This window comes from Topomyia yanbarensis, chromosome 2 (assembly GCF_030247195.1).
Source record: "Topomyia yanbarensis strain Yona2022 chromosome 2, ASM3024719v1, whole genome shotgun sequence".
Classification (NCBI taxonomy): Eukaryota; Metazoa; Arthropoda; class Insecta; order Diptera; family Culicidae; genus Topomyia; species Topomyia yanbarensis.
Genome location: NC_080671.1, coordinates 436,738,628 through 436,758,534, shown reverse-complemented (window position 1 = coordinate 436,758,534; position 19,907 = coordinate 436,738,628). Strand labels below are relative to the sequence as shown.

The window sequence follows — 19,907 nt, the reverse complement described above, 5'->3', positions numbered from 1 at the left end:
AACTATTCCCCCCGCACGATAAGATAAAAAGCGGGGTTGGTTTATTGTGCGTAGATTAAAATGATTTATTTTTCGATTGATTTTAACCTGCCTACAGTTTGGGACGATATCAGGACAAATTCCACGGTAGATAAGGTACTGGCGCGCCTTCCTGAGCAAAATCACAACCACTTCCGATCGATATCGGGTCTACCCATTTCGCCGTACTTCTCTGCTCTCAAGCTCAACTGGTTGAAGGAAAATGTGCACGCGGTACGGCGGGCCTGCCGGGAGAAGCGATGCTACGCCGGAACAATCGATACTTGGTTGCTATGGGTAAAATCGAATTTAAAATAGCACTGTAAAAACATCGTAAAATATACATTTAATTCTTCAAAAAAAACAGAACCTAACCGGCGGCAAAGCTGGTGGCGTTTTTGCGACCGACGTCACCAATGCCTCGCGAACGTTACTGATGAACATCGAAACGTTGCACTGGGATCCGCTGTTGATCAAAACGTTCTCGCTTCACGTGGATATGCTGCCGGAGATTCGCAGTTCGTCGGAGATCTACGGCAAAATTAAGGATGGAAGTGTACTGGATGATATACCGATCAGTGCTATTCTTGGCAATCAGCAGGCCAGTCTGATTGGTCAGCGTTGCATTAGGGAAGGACAGGCGAAGAATACATATCGGAAGGGATGCTTTCTGCTGTACAATACGGGAACGAGAGTAGGTGCTTTGAAGGGTTGAAATAATTGACTATTTTACTTAAACAGTTTCATTTTGCAGTGTGTACATTCCACTCACGGTCTGGTGACAACAATAGCTTATAAAATGGGACCTAACAAGCCAGCGGTTTATGCACTTGAGGGTTCGGTTGCCGTAGCTGGCTACGCAATGAAGTGGCTTAGAGATAATATGGGACTGCTGAAGGACATTCCAACCGATTCGGAGCAGGTGAGAAAGTAGCCATTGCATACTTACAGCATTAAATATGCTTCATTCTAATTTTGATACAATTAATTGTAGAGTGCCGGAAGTGTGGCTTCAACTGGAGATGTGTACTTCGTACCCGCCTTCACCGGTCTATATGCGCCGTACTGGAGAAAAGATGCAAGAGGGTAAGTAACAGTTTGATTCTATTATGTTGGTTACGAAGAAGCAATGGAATGAGAGTTGATTCTCAAGTAACTCACTGATCCAGGCTGCTCGAATTAAAATTCCGACATTATTAGTCAACATCATATAGCGATAATCTGAGTAGAATATCCGCACGTGACTGTGGCGGGTCAGAGTGCACAGTACTAGTCTCTTGGACGATGTATTTTAAGACTTTTTTGGCGATAGTGTTGGTATAATCAGCTAATTCCCATATAGGCAACATTTGAACAATATTTTCCCAATTTATTGCAATATATTTAAAAATAGGCGAGCGATGCGGCCTTGAACAAAAATTGAAATTTTGTTTATTTAGATACCCATTAAGCACACGTCTCACAAAATAATGCTGTAGTAGCAGTTTGCTCGAACGAACAGTCGTTTTGATTGAAAATTCCAACGTTGTTCATTTTATATAAGTATATTTTTGTCTAATGAAATTACAAAGAAAATTAAAAAAAGAATTAAGATCATACTTCAACTCAGTTGTCAGATCCCACTTGAAAAAAGCATTAAAACACCCTTTAGATGATAATACCTGGGAGTAACAAATCATCCTTCAATGTACAACTCCTAGTAACCCAAAGTTGTTTATTGATCAATACCGACGCCTGCCAGGCCCGACCGTAGATCGCAGCAGGAAAGGGAAGGAAGGTTAGTCCGACACTTGCTTTTGCTATAGGCCGTACATACTACTGCGCTCTCCACGAGAATCACGGGAGGAGGGAGATTGTTAGTGAAGATAGGTATTCAAAGTTGTGCTGGCGTTCGCGTGTGATTCAATATCTTAGGAGTCCCTGGACGCCCGGCTGTTTATTATTATCCCAACTACTACAAAGTGAATCAAGTAGGTTTATCACAAAAAGATAAGAAGAATAAACCGAATAATTTACTAATTTAGTACAAAAAATCAGAAATCCTAAAAGATACAAGAAATGAGGTATAGAGAGTACTATTTTTGTCGCTTTTTACGATATGGAAGCAGGAAAAACTAATTTACTGATTTAAAACAACAATGTGCCAAAACCGGAAAATGCAGAAGATGCAAGAAATAAATATGGGACTCCTGGTTTTGTCGCTTTTTAACAAAAAAAATCAATATAGTGCGTGTTCTGTTCAAAAATATGTGACATTACTCAATACATTGGGAGAAAAATGTATGATGTACGAGATTTAACCAAGGTACATGACAACAAAACATTTGTTCTTCGTGCTAATATGAAGAAAATTGGTAACTGATTTTCGATCCTTCTCGCAAATTGTCAATTCTCAACCCTTATACACGATTGAAATCATCATTCCACCCAGACAAGACCATGCGTTTTCCCCAAGCACATTTAATGCCCTGTGGATTAGTTTCCTAGTTGGTCAAAGAAAACACTAAATAAGCATAGAAATTAGTTGGCTCTGTCCAAAGAACTGTCAGCTCGATTGGTATCAACCGGCGAATATGTGTTCCCTTACAATGCCATCAAATTAAAGAAAATTCAAAGTTACATTCGATAGAATATAAGCAATTTTGAAAATAATGAAATGAAGCCTGCTACTTATTTTCAATAAAATAGGAACGGAAAAAATAGTTGCATAACCAAGCTGGATAATTTTCAAAGATAGCACTGTTGATGAATCACCAAATAAAAATAGGTCGCCCACACAAATAGCTGACGACCGCCAAAGTTTCATTTTTCATCGATAACTGAAACTGGCCCTGGTAGCGCTACCTGGCTAGAATCCAATCATATTAATTGCAATAACTTCAGCTCACTGGCGGCTCCAAGGAGAGGGAGTTTATAAACAACATGGATATAAAGAGGCGGGCATAGCGTAGTTGGTAAATCGATAGCCTTGTACGCAGTTCACGTGAGTTCGATTCCCAATCCCGCACATAGGGATAGAATGCTATTGCCGCCGAATAAATATTTTTGATTTCGTGTATTCCGATCGCCCAGGTTGAATCGAATATACAACGTAGCCCTAGTGACCAGTCGAAATATTGTTTCTCTCCATAATCCGTCGACGAACCGGTGCCAATAACCGCTTTTTCAGCTTTAATAAAAATGTTCATTTTCGTTCCTAACGTCGCGTCTATTCGAAAAAAAATTGGGCGATCCGACGTTCAAAAAGCCCTTATAGGACCTTTTTGCGTACACCCTCTGCCCACAACAGAGTGAGAGGCCGTCCACGGTTGTTCGCGCCGGCCATACGTTTTGTCTGACCTTGAACCGTTATGTGTCCGACGGGGTACCCGGGTACCTTTTTAGGTTCCCTATGCCCGTCCCCCGAAATTATCCTTTATTATATTATGTTATATTATATTATATTATATTATATTATATTATATTATATTATATTATATTATATTATATTATATTATATTATATTATATTATATTATATTATATTATATTATATTATATTATATTATATTATATTATATTATATTATATTATATTATATTATATTATATTATATTATATTATATTATATTATATTATATTATATTATATTATATTATATTATATTATATATTGACGAGTTTTTCTTTAAACAAGCCATCTCCTGGAAAGCTTGATCACGAAATTCGTTATTCAATCTTTCGGATCATATTGTTGGAAGGAGACTCCTTGATTTCCGCGGATACTGAGTAGGTGTAATTGCTTGCGGGTCCGCCACCCACCTTTTGGCCCTTCATATAGTGGTATGCTGAATGCAGAATGGTAACGAAATTTGAGCGTATTGTGAAGTGGAGCCGCATGCAGAGCAAGACTCAAACTAGGATGGTGGCTACCAACATACATACACATACAGCTGAAAAATGAACTTTTTAACATTTTAGAACTTCACTAAGTCAAGTTTTGGGTTAATTTTTAACTACGTAACAGGCCGACGAAAAAAAAACTAAAGTGACAATAACTAAGGCGATTTTCAACTGATTTCGACACTTGGGTGTTTTGGGTACAGGAACTCGATTTATATGCGGGATATGTCGACAGTTCATGCAGAGTCTCTCCACAGAAGGAAAACTTTTCATAATTTTATCCACATAGTACACATCGTGCCTTGTTTCTACAATGGGTAACTCTAGGGTCCCATTATTTGCAACAACGGCAGTTTATGTCCGTTCAAAAGAACCAACTTTTGAAGAACAGATCCGGCGAAATGCGCGAAGTGAGGCTGATGGAAATTAAGCCGTTTTTTTATACTCCTCCATTTTTGTTAAATGCAATTTTTGGATACAAGAATTTCCACTGCTTAAAGCGAAGGGTTCTGAAAGGAACTAACCCCTTATTTCGCAAGTGAGCCCCTCTCGGAGACTACACTATAAATCTCTACGTCCCGAGCGGGTACGTAGACAAAATACTTTTTCGTACACGCCAGAGTGTTGTTTAGTTAGATCACACGATATATCGATGATGTTAAATGGCTTATCTTTGTTCTGGTAGGTTTGTATTGAAAAGTAGATTAATCTGCATTATTGTTACCTTCGGTATTCAAATCGTCCTCCATTATTCCTGAAAGGATATCGCTCGCCGGAGATACCTTCCCATTAGTCAACACTGTCATGCGGGCTTCAGTATCCACCAAATCGCAGTTCTATCGCAGGGTATGGAAAATTATGCAACGAAATTTAAAAGAATGGAGTAATTGATGCTTAGCTGCACAAATGCTCCATGTAGTATCAGTAACCAACAAACACATTTTCGCTGAGCCGATGGTCTACAGCCCGTTAACAAAGGGTGTTTTCAAATGGCCATCAGCTAAGTAATTTTCATTTTCACTTACACACGTCATATCTGAACTTTCGTCAGTACGGGTAGAAATGACTCCGAATCTTATTACCCACACGAGAAAAAAGGGTTCCGCCGGCCCTGTACCCGGGTATCCTGTCGAACATATAACGATTAAGGATATAAATATTACAGAACCAACATATGCAGGTTCATCTACCACCAACAGTATGCTGTCCATGCTTGTTAGCTACTCATACAATATGCACAAAGAGCGAAATACACCGATGAAAAATAGATCAGCACACGGAGATGAAGAAAGAGTTACCTTGAAGAGCCACTTTTTGTGCCTCCCCTCAGTGGCAATCAGGGAGGAAGGTGAATCAAACTATAATTCAGATAAAGTTTGTAACATTTTTCACATGTTTTTTGGTTGTTTTCACTGCTTTCGTGTGCGTGGTACCAAGATGTACACGAAAGAGTCTCTCTATTTCTGCCACGGAGTAGAATGCACACGTGCGAGCAACACACATAAAAGAGACGAGCGGTGGTTCGCATGAAAAGTGCAAACAGCGTTTTTATTCTTTTTGTGCTCTGAGGTGAATTCCATTCCTGCTGCTGTCTATATCTACCCGTGCCTGTGCTATAAGCAAGCAAAGCAATCGAAAAACAACTGTTGAACTCAAGCCAATGTGACAAGCACCATTACTTTTATTCTACGGTGCCGATGATTTGTTTTAAATATTTCCTGATCTTCCAGAGTATTCTTGAAGTAGAATATTTATTGACGGTGCGAATTCAACTCAGGCTTATGGAAGTCATCATTATCCAATGCCACCACCTACGTAATGCTGTACGTTCAATATTTTAGCCATAGCGAAAGACTTTACTATGCAACACGTCATTGAAAATGACAATGTTATAATCAAGAGCTGACAAAATTGATCTACGATCTATCCCCACGTACTACAAAGACGTGTATTCCATCTATCATGGCAGAATAGGGGTAGTGTGAATCTCTTAAGCGTGCCAACTAGAGTATTTTTGCACGCATTCAAAACTCCGTTCGTGTTCTGAGAGCTTGCACTTTCAATTCAAAATAAGAGACGTTAACAATTTTCAAATCACCCTGTGTACATATGAAGAACAGATTCCTACGTGCCAATTCTGTAACAATAATCGCAGCATCCTTTACATTATAATTGGAAATTAATTTTCGCCACAACTTCTACTTATTGTTAGCTATTTGAAGTCTGGCAAAAGTCGAATGTAGCTGAAGAAATTCTTTATCCAGTGCTATCATTATCTTATTTTTTATGTTTTGCGACTTAGTCCAGTCTGACTTAACACCGACCAAATGATATCTTCTGTGTGGCTCCTCTCCAAATTTTGAAGAAGCTCATGCGATACGATGCCAGACACAAATTTAAAAAGTGATGAGACTAGTAACCCATGATAAATTTTGTGTGCGTGATAATTCCGTTAGCTCATTTCTCTCCTGAGCATAAATTTGGCAAGGGCAAGGATATTCTACATTGAGAATGATTCAAACGGAGGAAAAGTTATTGCATGCCTACTTTGTTGTTGAGATTGTTTTACTCCCATACATCAAGCTTTAGAGGAGCGATATAAAACCTGGCTATGTCAAATAATTGAAATAAAAAAAAATCATGTTGATCCACTATAACTTGACCACCTGCATATAGACCAAGTTGATGCTAAACGGCTTGAGCTCCTTTAGCAAAACTAATTACACAAATAGCTTTCCGTTCATTCGATACAACTCAAGAAGACTCCTGTCATTTTCCTGTCGTAATCAATTTTCTTGCAAATATGTATTAAAGGTCAACATCCTAATCAGACACACATTTCAAGTAAACAAAAATACCAACATGTTTCACAAACTAGTTATTTCTTCAGCGAACTAGTTATTCTAACACAAAACAGCGATCGAATCCAGTTTTGCTGTACTTTACCCCCAAAGCTAAACCATTGAGATGTGTCGCATCATAACAGAGAAACTGGTCTTTGGAACTGGTTTAGAACAAATAGAAAACAAACAAACTTATCAATTTCGCTTCACAGACAACCGGATGCTACTTTCTGTAGTATCTTCGAATTTGAAAACGAATTCTTAGATTCTCCACCCGCCCTAAGGACCTCGAAAATCAACCGAAACTTGTACCCGCGAATATATTGCTCAGCATCACGCATCCAATTAGATCCGCCAGAATTCACACCGTAAATCATGCGTCGTTTAAAATGATGCCATCTCGTTTGACGGCATGCTGTAAGACTGCTCGGTCAGGTTTATGACATGATAAGCAGCGAATTATATTGTGTACCCAACTTTTTACAATCGCTATCAAGGGGTACTAAACTGCCATATGTACTCTCATGCAGAAGAAAGGTGCCGCGATCAGACAATAGTATATTTGCTCCACACTGCTTGTAGGTACTACATCGTAAAGTGGCTTAGTCTTTCAGCTGATCAGCTCTCTAGCTCTTTATGAGAGAAGGAGAGAGATACCTCAAGTAATATGACTATTAAGCAAATCGTATTCCGTTTGACAATTTTTAAACAACAACAACTAATAAAACTGATAACCAGGGTGTCCTTTAAAAAATTATTTGCCCCTACAAGCGCTTTTCTAACCAACAGACGATGACGTCTACCGCAGCGCAACGACGGGAATATTCCACACTTGGTAGATTGCTGTTCCTAGCCACGGGTTGGCTTTTAAACTTTTAATGACCGTTTTTAATCGAGCAAAAAAATACAAAACTGAGCTGAAAGTTCACTTTTCATGCGGAGTTTGCGGTTGTGCTTTTTTTTCATCTCCGGGGGTAAGTGTTGTGGATTGATTGTCTGATTTACGAGCCGTGCTTCCAGTAGACAAGGGTTTATTCGCTTAACAGAACTTCCAAACTACGGACGCGATTTGCGTGATTTCTGAAGTGTGAAAATCCCTAATCAGATAGGTGCGTTCAATCGATTTAGTGGCCGGTATTAACATATATTGTGAAAACGATAAATTAAGTTTGCAGGATTTCTTTCATGTCCTGCTGTGAACTTAATTACTATGCAGAATCAATAACCAGAAGTGAGTCATCATTAATTGCATGAAACAGACTACAAAACTATATGAAACGGTTTAAAAGTGAAATTTTGTTATTTTTGATAGTGGTAAAAACTGGACTATCTTTCTTAATTGGGAAATCCTCTATTGATTTTCGTGAAATAACTTCCTTTTCGATACCGCAGATGGACGTATAAAGTTTTCTTAATTGATTCCTAATGAATCATACTACTCATAGATTTCTACAAAATGGTTTCACTGTGATCACTGGGAAAACTAGAAATATCAATATAATACCCAGAGAGAGAGAGAGCTCTTGAAAAAATTTCGGCTTGGATAATTCTAAAGTGCGGTAATAACTCCAGCGTAGTCGGCCGAAAATTGCAGCCATCATTAGAATTGTATCTTACACACCTAAATCATATAGTAAATAATTGTAAGATATCACCAAAATACACCGAGTCAGCGCATTTCTTTAGATACGGTAGCGGTTTCGTGTATTAGAATTAGCATATCATACGCATTGGTCACAAATTGCAATAGTTGTGTAAAACTAGCTTCAGTGATTACAGGTCATGTTTTCGAAATGGATAGCATAGAAGAACAAGGTTTCTGAAAGGATTTTAGGTTACCGTACAATCTGCCTTTAAAACTCCACACTGCCACCAATTTTCCCTGTGTACTGCGGCCATATAGGAATTTTTCATAGGTTTTATTCGCACAGGACTAGAAATTGTTTCCATCTCACCTCCAGTTGAGTGCCTATTTCGCAGTTCTGCAAACTAATGAATTATCCAACAGTGATGTGTGTAAGAAATGTCTCATCTCGCTGCTAGGTGGATTAATTTCGTTATTCGAAGGATGGTAACGCCGAGGGTACCTGACGGCCAAAAACGGGGGTAACGCACAATTCACACGTCCTTTCCTTATATCTTGAGCGTTTTTTCAAAACGTCATATCTGCAATGAGTTACTCTCTTTGTTTACTTTCTCTTTCGATTTTTACGGCGTCACTATAACACTTTTCACTTATTTTACAGTACAGATCGAAAGACGGTGGTTTTAACTAGCATATTATGCAAAGAGGTGAGGGATAAATGTTAAAATGACCGAATTATTAACAGAAGAGAAAGTAAACAAAGAGAGTAACTCATTGCAGATATGACGTTTTGAAAAAACGCTCAAGATATTTCGTTTTAGAGTTATGGTGTCTTTGGCAGTTGTTGCACAGTATCTAGCGCTTTATTTGATCATTTCATATTAGTTCGAAATTCAGTCGATAGGGCGTTAACAACTTTTTAATGGAACGAGATAGAAAAATGGTGTCTACGGCAGTGTTTTTATGTCGGGTTTTTATAAGTACATCTTCTGAAGATACTAACTTTGAAGGTCCCAAAAAAATTCCAATATGACGCATTTTTGAAAACACAATCTGTACGTTAAATTAGCGGTAGGGTGGTGTGTCCGATTTGAAATTTCGGAAAGACCATAAATATTGGCACTCTTTTTTTTATTTATTTTTTTTACGATGGAGAATACAATTTACGTACTTACCCAGTAGAGGAAAGAGGGTAACAGTGGAACTATGAAAACAATACGCTTTCATAGTTCCACTGTTACCCTCTTTCCCCTACACGTGCTACCACACGGGGTGTACTGGGGTGTGTCGGGCTCTCATGGTGACGTCGCCATGACTAAACTCCATTGGGCACCGCCATTGTTCCCCCATGGGACTACCTCTCGGTATTGCTTCTGGAGGGCTGGCTGTACTTGATGTACTCACTCACTCTCGCTCACGCGTTCATACATCCTGTATGAGGCTTACTTGGGTGCTCGCTCTGTCACACCCTGATTCACACTCTAACACTCCATGTGATGCTGACTTGTGTGCTCACCTTTTTCATTCCTTGCTAGGCTTACTTGTGTGCTAGCCTCTAACATACCATGTGAGGCTGACTTGGATGCTCACCCTTTCGCTCCTCTGCCACGCCACGAGGCATCGATAGCTGAGTCCCAACATACTACGCTACGACCCTCCCATCTTGGCATGAGGCAGTCCACATATACGCCTATACACTCACTCTTCTGCCTTGCTTCGGGATGGCTGGGTTTACCCATTACGTGGTTGCCAGTCGCTGCGCCAAACCTGCCTCGGCATGAACAGACCATTCACTCCCTTTTTTGCGCTTGGCCTTTTTCGCTCCAGCTAACCAATCACTAGTTAGCCGTGCCCGTCGTCTGTTGTTCGGTTCACCAGATTACCTGTAGCCTACAGGCAATCTGGATGGTAGCAGCCGAGACTGCGTTCCACTTCTCCACCGATTGACACATCCGCTGAATAAGGGTATCAGGGGTTGTGTCCCAGCCGCAGACGTCAAGCATTGCTCTTCTTTCGACGTCGAAACGAGGACATACAAACAGTATGTGTTCGGCATTTTCGTCTATACTAGGGCAGTCAGGGCAGGTGGGGACCTCCGCGTGCCCGAACCTGTGGAGGTACTGTCGGAAGCAGCCAAGGCCTGACAGGAATTGTGTCAGATGGAAGTGAACTTCCCATGGGGTCTGCCCACCCAACTCGATATATTAGGTATCAGCCGATGGGTCCACCTACCTTTCGTGGAGTTATCCCACTCACGCTGCCATCTGGCGACCGAGGTCACCCTGGTGCGCTCGCGGGCTCCTCTATTTCCACGTAGCTCGAAGCACTCCTCATCTTCCCGAATGACCAGCCCGACTGGCATCATGCTCGCTATCACGCAGGATGCATCGTGTGATACCGTGCGGTAGGCAGATATCACTCTGAGGCACATCACGCGGTAGGTGCTCTCCAGTTTCTGTAGGTAACTAGTTATTCTCAGTGCTCTTGACCATGACGGGCCGCCATACCTAAGGATAGATACGGCAACGCCTGCCAGTAGCCTACGTCTACTGGCGCACACCTTTGAGCTGTTGGACATCATCCTCGATAGTGCCGCAACAGCAGTCGACGCTCTCTTGCATGTATAGTCGACGTGGCTGCCGAAGGTCAGCTTGTCGTCTATAATGACTCCGAGAGACTTCAGGCTCCGATGTGAGGTGATCACGACTTCTCCCACATGGATAACTGCATGTTGTGCTGACTTGCGGTTGTTGACGATAACTACCTCCGTCTTATGCTGAGCGAGCTCCAGGCCTCTCGCGCTCATCCATTCTTCCACCGTGTTGATCGCGTGTTCTGCAGTTAGTTCTACCTCAGGGATTGACTCTCCATAGACCTCCAAGGTTACGTCGTCGGCAAAGCCGACGATCTTGACCCCAGGAGGGAACTTCAGTCTCAGAACCCCGTCACACATGAGGTTCCATAGCATCGGGCCTAGGATCGAGCCCTGCGGGACTCCGGCGGTAATCGGAACCCTTTTCTGACCGGCATCTGTCTCCTATAGCAGTACGCGGGTCTGGAAGTAGCTTTCCAGGATCCGGTACAGACCCACCGGTAGGCTAAGCCGGTATAACGAGAGCGCGATGGCATCCCAGCTTGCGCTGTTGAATGCGTTCTTCACGTCAAGTGTCACTAACGCACAGTATCGAATGCCTCGCCTTTTTCGTTGGATCGCTATCTCGGCAGTCTTTATCACTGAGTTGAGAGCGTCCACTGTGGACTTACCCTTCCGAAAGCCAAACTGGTTGCTTGACAGACCGTCCGTACCTTCCGCGTACGGGGTTAGCCTGTTGAGGATAATCCTCTCAAGCAGTTTGCCAGTCGTGTCGATCAGACAGATTGGTCTGTACGCCGATGGGTCGCCTGGCGGCTTCCCGAGCTTCGGCAACAGCACCCATTTCTGCCTTTTCCATCTATCGGGGAAACGGCACTCGTTAAGGCATCTCTGCATAGCTAGCCTGAACATGTTTGGGTTCGCTATGATCGCTGCCTTGAGAGCGCTGTTTGGAACTCCATCCGGCCCTGGAGCTTTGTTTATTGTTAGGGAATTAGCCACTGCGAGTAGTTCTTCATTCGTCACCGGAGCCACCATTTCGGCCGTGGCCGCACTGTCTCGTAGTGCAGGTGACCAGGGGCTTGCGGCTCGAGACGGGAAGAGTACTTCGATAATCGTCGCCAACCGGTCCGGAGACCGTTCTGGGGGTGAAGAGCCCCCTTTGGTCTTGGTCATCACGATTCTGTAGGCGTCACCCCACGGATTCGCGTTGGCACTCTCACACAGGTTGTCGAAACACGTTCCCTTGCTGCTTTTTATGGTCTTGTTAAGGGCCAATTTCGCAGCTCGAAACACTTCACGGCGGTTCTCTTTTGCATCCTCGGTGCGGGCTCTTTGCATCCTACGTCTAGCTCTGAGGCAGGCCGATCGTAGAGCTGCAATCTCGGCACTCCACCAGTATACCGGGCATCTGCCGTTTCTTGGCAGGGTTTTTCTCGGCATAGTGGCGTCGCACGCGCGTGATAGGACGGCTACCAGCGCATCCCCGCTTAGACTGTCGGTGTTGGCCTCCAGTCCCAGGGCCGTGGTGAAAGCTTCGCTGTCGAAATGATTGGACTTCCACCCGCCTACCTGACAGGGATCTCCAGCCCTCGGATGCTGCACATCATAGTTGATCCTAAAGCGGATTGCTAAATGATCGCTATGGGTGTAGCCTTCGTCTACCTTCCATTCCATGCCTGGAACCAGACTCGGGCTGGCAAATGTTACATCAATCCATGCCTCCACCCCGTTTCTACGGAGTGTGCTAGCGGAGCCATTATTGGCTAACACAGCGTCGAGTTTCGCAAGCGCCTCCATTAGCGCTTGGCCCCTTCTATTTGTACAGCGGCTGCCCACTCTACTGCCCAAGCGTTAATGTCTCCCGCTATGACTACCGGTTTCCGGCCCACTAGGTCTGACGAGAGCCTGTCGATCATCTGGTTGAACTGTTCTATGGGCCACCTTGGTGGGGCGTAGGAGCTGCAATAGAACACACCATTGATCTTGGCAATCGCAACACCCTCAGCGGAGGAGTGTATTACCTCTTGAACCGGGAACCGTCCTATTGTACAGATTGCCACCATCCCAGATCCGTCCGACACGGGTCGGATAGGAGGGCGACATCTGTCCTCGACTCCGAGACCTACTGCCACAACAGCTGTTGGGCTGCTGCACAACGGTTAAGATTTAGCTGTGTGACGTTCACGGCTTCCTCTTATTGGCCTCACCGAAGGGACACGAAGGTCCACCCCGGTGCAGATAAGGCATTTATGCGCGTTAGTGCAGCCCCGCTCCTTATGCCCCTCTTCGCCGCAGCGACGACATAGTTTGCTCCTGTCTGTACCCTTACATTCGTACGACTTATGGCCGGATTTAAGGCACCGATAGCACCTATCCACTGAAGGCGGCTGGGGTATGCTAACTGGGCATACTGACCAGCCGATCTTCAGTTTACCTATCAAGGTAACCTTTTTTGCATCTGCTTTCAGTAGCCTGAAGTAGGCTACTTTCGTGCCGGAGGGTCCCCTCTCAAGCACACAGAGGCCCGCTCAATTGTTACGTCGCATTGTTCCTTGACGGCTGCGACGACATCATCTGCGGTCGTGAACTTGTCCAGTTGCTTACACTGGAGAGTCATTTCTGCCTCTAATGACCTCACCTGGGCGCCTTCACCCAGGACCTCTTGGGCCAAGGCCTTATAGACTGCACTGGATTGTGTGTGTGTCGCTTCAGCACCAATACAGCATTTCGCCTGTATTGGTGCGTCTCACGCTGCGCACGTCTTGCCCGAGAGGCTTTCGGCCGCCCTCATCGACTTTAGGACGTCGGCATATTTGTCCTTGTCGGTCTTTAACCACAAGGCCTCGCCTCTGTCCTTGGCCTTCTTCGCGGGCCGCGGTGCATCCGGTGTCGAGTTGCACCGATTTGCTGGTGCCTTCTTTCTGCCCGGCGGGGTCATTTGCGCCCCGGTTTACCTCGACCAAACGGCGTTTGGCCTTGACGGTTGCACGCCGTGTGGTGTTGATTTTTGCACCCTCGCCTGGTGACATCCTAGAGCGCTTCGCGTTCGACGTCGTCTTGCGCTTGCCCTTGCCCTTCGAGGGGAACTCAGCCGCCGCTTCGAGAGACTTGGCTGCTCCATAGAAGGGGAAGGGGAAGGCTTCTGTGTAGGTACCTATGTCGGCCTTCTCTCTTCCATCCCTCTTGGAGGCCACTGTCTGGGTTCCTCTGTCGGACTTCTCTCGACATTCCACCCTCTTAGCGTAAGCCTGCTGTTCTTGTCTTGCGACACGAACAGCCTTCCGGAGCACCAGCAGGCTCTGTTTCAGCTCCTTGCTGATGTTTTGCTTCGCGTTAGTGAACTCGATTATAGTATCGAGCTGCTCCACCACTTTACGCATCGCGGTTAGTGGCCCATCCAGCGCGTTGGTAGGGCTATTTTCTACCACTGCTGGGTGGTCACTGGTGCTGTCGGATGCAGCCCCCGTCGCTCAACTACTTTCCCCACTGGGGGGAGACCTCATCAAGCCACCTTTAGCAAAGAGGTTCAGCACCTCCGTTTGTTTGTTTTTATTATTTTTCACTTCGCTCATTAATCCCATGAGTAGCGCGAGAAAGGGACGTTTACTGTGAGGGTTGCCCAGGTACCCCACACGCTCCGTTAACGATCGAGCATCTTTTTCACCCCCTGGATCACTCATCCCTCGGCACAGGTCGCTTCACGCCTTGGACTTGGGGTTATGACCTTTTTTGCTTTACGTGGTGACCGCGGCCCAGATCATCACAACCATTCTCATTTACCTGGGCTTTGGACCTGTAGCTCTGGTTCTCAATAGTTCCAAGGTTATTCCAGACATGCTACTATTAAGATACGTCATTCGCTAGCGGAGTTAATATTGGCACTCTACCGTATATTAAATGTACTCCTCAATTGACCCAAATGATCCTAAAATGAATGTTGATTCGTCGCCAAAGATTCGAGCTTCCATTTAAAATCAAACATAATGAACTGAGTTTGGCCGTATCCGATCTTCATTCGGATCAAAGAATGTCCGAGAAGTATTCCAATACTCCACAAGCCGCAGAAAAATTCTGCTGCTCCAGATATCTCGAAAGTTCGCCTAGATAAGCTCAGGATTGTGATAGTTTGTCTTAAGCAAACAATTGACGTTACTAGCGACAAAAACTTTTATTAAGAACTAACGCGTTTACATGCCCGCTCACAAAGTTGAGATCGATGGTGTAGTTATCGATTCGAACTTGGCATGCGTAGATCTACTGAAGGACGGGATTTTCTGTTTCCATGACCCTTTGCTCCAGTGAGCGAAGATTTTGAGTGACAATGCCCAGCAAGACTGCTTTGCGTCTTCTTCGACAAGGATCGTCCGCATGATCGGTTGTTAGTGCCGTGCATGCAGCATTGCACTAATTACAAGAAAATGAGTCATCGTAACAATATTTTTTTCTCTTTTAAAAGGCCGCTGAATATACCAGCAAGAAAAAGATCTGCAACAAATCCGAAGCAAACAGCACCTGGTCAATCCAGATGAAACAAAGAGTTTCCAACGCTTCCTGGAACACCAAAAACCATGTGACATTTCAACCAGAAATTCAACAATTTGTTGAATATAAGGATGTGTTACACTTAGGTTGGGTATACCATTTTAGACGCCAGCCATTCAGTTGCTGACTGAACAGACGTTACTAGTTGGTCCAATAATTGTTGGTTCAATTTAGAATTTCCAAATCTTTGTTTTCCCACTGGTTGCAATAAATACACAAACTTATTTATTTTTAACTGCCTTCACGCAGGAATTTCCGTTGTGTCTGATGCTTGCTCACAGAATTGACATACGGTAATCTGATTTTCATATGCACACGGTGTAGTTTTAGCAAAGGGAGAGGCTTGATTCGAGATCGCGGAAAAAGAAATCGGACTGGCTACCTACTTTCTCACCACGGCAAATTCCTTTTCAATACGTTTTCCAATATTTATTATGAATTATATCCACATCTTCTTTTTCAATAGCAAGTTAATCAAAGGGTAACGAGGGAACGAAATCAGCATAAAATTTTTCGAAATTTTAGAACTGAATGCGGATGATTTACGATTTGTAGATTTATTTCGTGCTTCTGCTATAAAAAAAACGAAATCAGAAACTAACAATTTGCAATTATTTCATTTTAAAATCAACACATAGCTTGTTGAGCTATACATGTTCCTCACAGTAAAAAAATGGTTGTGAAGATTTATAGATTTCAAAAAGTCACAGCAGCAGAAGAACGAAGATAAAAACAATATTTTTGTGAACGTATGACAATATATGACAAAATGCTCAATTGTATGAGATTAGTTGTTCGTTCGCTACCAGTTTTGATAGTACTTTTGGGTCTATTATTTGTCTGCTAAATTTCATTACAACTGTTGTTTAACTGAACTGAAAGTCTATGGCATGCACGCAGGCGCAATTCACGTAACGCATTGTAACAGCTGTAATGTGCTCGTCCGTTCATTTCAATGCCAACAAATTATTCAAATTCTCCACTCCCGATAAAAGCTTTATAATAAAATCCAACCGATCAGTAGCCGTGCTAGTCAAGCAATAGGGGGGTTTTCGCCACCTAATGACATTATTATTATTTATAACCGCGTTAACGTAACCCGAACGGGAAAACACAAAAACATCGAATATTTTATCCAACTATACTAGCGTCACGATCGCGCCAAAGTTCGCCCGTCCCTTTCGTTTCGATCGATTGCTAAATCAAGTGAAGCGACGAAGGGCCTGTACACAGACAAAAAGATGTTAAACTTAGTGTAAACGCTGCTACCATAATATCAATAAAGTTGTGTTTATAAATTGTTAGATTTTTAAAGATTAACAATCAAAAACAATTATCAATTTTTAGCGTCTAATGATTTTCCATATCAACAAGATCAGCTTTCTAACTAGTTCTAGTGTATTGTGCTATATTTCTCATTGTTAGAGGGCGAAATTGGAATTTACCCATTTTGTAAGGAACAATAGTTGTAACTCGGTGCTACCTATTTGACATTTCTTGTGTTATCATGCACACGGCTGACCACGGATGAGGCTCCCTCAGTACAGAAGTTCTGATTGTGATGATACCATTACAAGATCGAAACTTCAGAGCTTCTATGATAACGAGACTTCATTCATGGCCAGTTGTTTGTATGGCAACACAACTATTGGACTTAACGACTATGTGTACTGGTCAATTCAGCATACTGATGAGTCAATAACGGAGCGTTCTCCTTCATACAAACGACCCCCGAAACATCGAGGGGAATGGTTCTTGATCAAGCAACTCTTGTTGTCTGTGACCCTTACTGAACACTCGTGCCAGGAATATCGTATATGGCTACAAACCAGACATCGCGCATACCTGCTAATTGCGCGTCAAATGATCACAAGATTGTTATAGCAGGTTTTTAGAATGCTTAAACCCTATTCGTATGAATCACTAAAGCTATGCACACTAGTAACAACGATCAAACTATTTTTTTCAGTATTATCTGCGGGCTCACGAGCTTCACCACCAAACATCACATCATCCGTGCGGCACTAGAGGCTGTCTGCTTTCAGACACGTGATATTATCGAAGCGATGAAAAAAGACTGTGGGTAAGTTCACACGCGGTACTGTTCCCCTCAAATTAAAAACAAAATTCCCACACATGAGCGGTTATGTTGATGGCTATCTCTTTATCTTTACCAGCATCAACCTTACCAAGCTACATGCGGACGGTATCATGACCAACAACACACTGTTGATGCAGCTACAGGCGGACCTGAGCGGGATTCCAGTGCGTAAGTACTTTCGTTCGGTTCTCTCTACAAATATATCGCCTGAATTCATCCCTGCTGCTGATTAAGCATCGATCATCAGCTCCTTCATTGCTAAAGCATCGAATTAATTTGAATTTCAATTCACCTCCTTCCTGGTCTGGCTTCACATTGATCGTTACAGTGAAAACCGAAGTCGTTGATCCGGCTGCCCTTGGTACGGCAATGGCTGCTGCGCAAGCGAAAGGAATCGATCTCTACAATATGGAACCTGAAAATCGGTTAGTGGCGAAGTTATGTGTAATGAAAATAATTTTAATTTTTAAAACCATGATTACCCTAACATACCTCGTAACCTTTATAGTATTTCACCTAAAAAATAACATCTTTTTTCAGAGACCACCAGCTGCAGATAACGCACGAGACATTCCTGCCGACCACAACCGAGGAGGAACGAAACGCTCGGTACACCAAGTGGAAAATGGCCGTCCAGCGAAGTTTGGGTTGGTCCGTTACCAAGAAGAGTGAAGCCATGACTGGTGAGTGCTTTCGATGCAATTTGAAGACCGTCCCTGGATCAACATTCGATTTCTTCGTTTTATTATTATTTTGCAGACGAACGCTACTCGCTGCTAGCGTCGATCCCGGCCAGTCTCTTCCTACTGTCTTCCTTCATGATGCTGGTGTTCTCACAGTCGCGGCCAAGCTGATGAAACAATGGGGGCGTTGGAGTCACATTTTCAACTGTTAGCCTAGAATAGCAATTATTATTGTACATAAGTAGGCCGGCTATCAGCAATGGCGAGCAGGCGTTAGGCGGCATACATGATTAAAAAAAGACTTGGTCGGGGTGCTTGAATTTATTAGTATAGTTATGTTTACTTCGCTTACTGAATGTTTGTCTGTACAGTTCAAAAGACGCTGATACTGATTATTTTTCTAGTCAGTATCAATCATTTTTTTTAATTGTGAAAATATGTTTATTTTACAAGAAAACGGAAACAAATTGTAATGACGCATAAACAGCCTTTTTACAAAGTAGATTTAAGCATAAATGTATATTGTATAATTAGTATAATTGGTAAACAGTTTTAAAGCCTTACATCACTCCGTCAGAGTGATTAGCTCATGTTAATAGAAAACAATTTTTGCTTTTCGACTAAGAAGTTACGTTTATAAACTATTCTAATGTTCAGCAAAGCTTTAGTGAAAGTGTCAAAACTTATTTTAGTTTGTTTTAAGAAAACGACGAATTTTCCGAAGACATCTTTCTAATATAATGTACTTAAACATACGTCAATTGAAAATTTTACTAAATTTGTTATTCTAGGATTATCTTATTAAATATATGTTTGTCTATGCGAGAACCGCAAGTTTGAAGTAGAAAGAAATCCTTATTGTTAACTATCATGGATGCTCTAAGGGGCAAAAGAAGGCAAAACGGCTTTGCATTATCGGTACCACGAGAGCTGAGCCCATCAAAATTGCAAGCGAAATCGGAAAAAGGGCCATAGAAGCCACCCCTACAGCCAGAGATGGGAATTATCATTCATTCGCATGATTCTTGGCGGATCCGTTCATTGCTTTGACAGCAGCCAGTCGTTCATTCACGATCCGACTAAAACTCTCTGAATAACACAACTGAACGTAGGTAGAGATGAACTTCTGAAAAAGTGAGCCAGGTAAAAGAATGACACGTACTATGTTGAATGAAGAAGATTGTGGTTCTTTATTCGCAGATTGAATCGGAAGATTGAATTGTAAACATTCACAAGTGAATCAACTTTTAGTTCACAAATGAATGTGAGATTGTATTCTCCAGTTGGGTTAGGTCAACTTTATGCTGCAAATGTACACTATAATCAATATTGGGAAGGATATAGCACTAGAATCCACTTGAAATTGATATTGTTATATGCACAGAATCGTTTATTAAAGTTATTTCTGGGCAAATACATGCTTGTACATGACAAACATGAAAATTGTATAATTAACAATTTCGTATTTTTCAAACAATCCATGTTACGGCTCCGCGGTTAGGTTTTCTCGTTTGGCGGTGCTGGTAAATTCATTACTGCCTAGACAGCAGGGTGCATTTAAAAAATGTTCCTTTTGAAATTTTCGAGAATTAGCGGTGCTTGCTTATATTTGAAATTCTCATCTGCTTTGCAGTGGAATTTTCTGCCCTCCTTCTGGAT

General features: G+C 42.7%; 1 protein-coding gene across 3 annotated transcripts in view; it reads left to right on the top strand.

The window, feature by feature from the left end:
* LOC131685555 (glycerol kinase) overlaps nucleotides 1–19,057 on the top strand; it is a 515,121-nt gene extending 496,064 nt beyond the window's left edge. For all 3 annotated transcript variants that reach the window (XM_058969366.1, XM_058969364.1, XM_058969363.1), the window contains exons 4-12: nucleotides 98–315; nucleotides 386–712; nucleotides 773–940; nucleotides 1,013–1,104; nucleotides 17,434–17,547; nucleotides 17,642–17,733; nucleotides 17,894–17,990; nucleotides 18,106–18,248; nucleotides 18,325–19,057. In XM_058969366.1, coding sequence (XP_058825349.1) covers nucleotides 98–315; nucleotides 386–712; nucleotides 773–940; nucleotides 1,013–1,104; nucleotides 17,434–17,547; nucleotides 17,642–17,733; nucleotides 17,894–17,990; nucleotides 18,106–18,248; nucleotides 18,325–18,419 — 1,346 coding nt within the window. In that variant the 3' untranslated portion in view covers nucleotides 18,420–19,057. The remainder of the gene's footprint in view (nucleotides 1–97; nucleotides 316–385; nucleotides 713–772; nucleotides 941–1,012; nucleotides 1,105–17,433; nucleotides 17,548–17,641; nucleotides 17,734–17,893; nucleotides 17,991–18,105; nucleotides 18,249–18,324) is intronic.
* The last annotated feature ends 850 nt before the right edge of the window (nucleotides 19,058–19,907 follow it).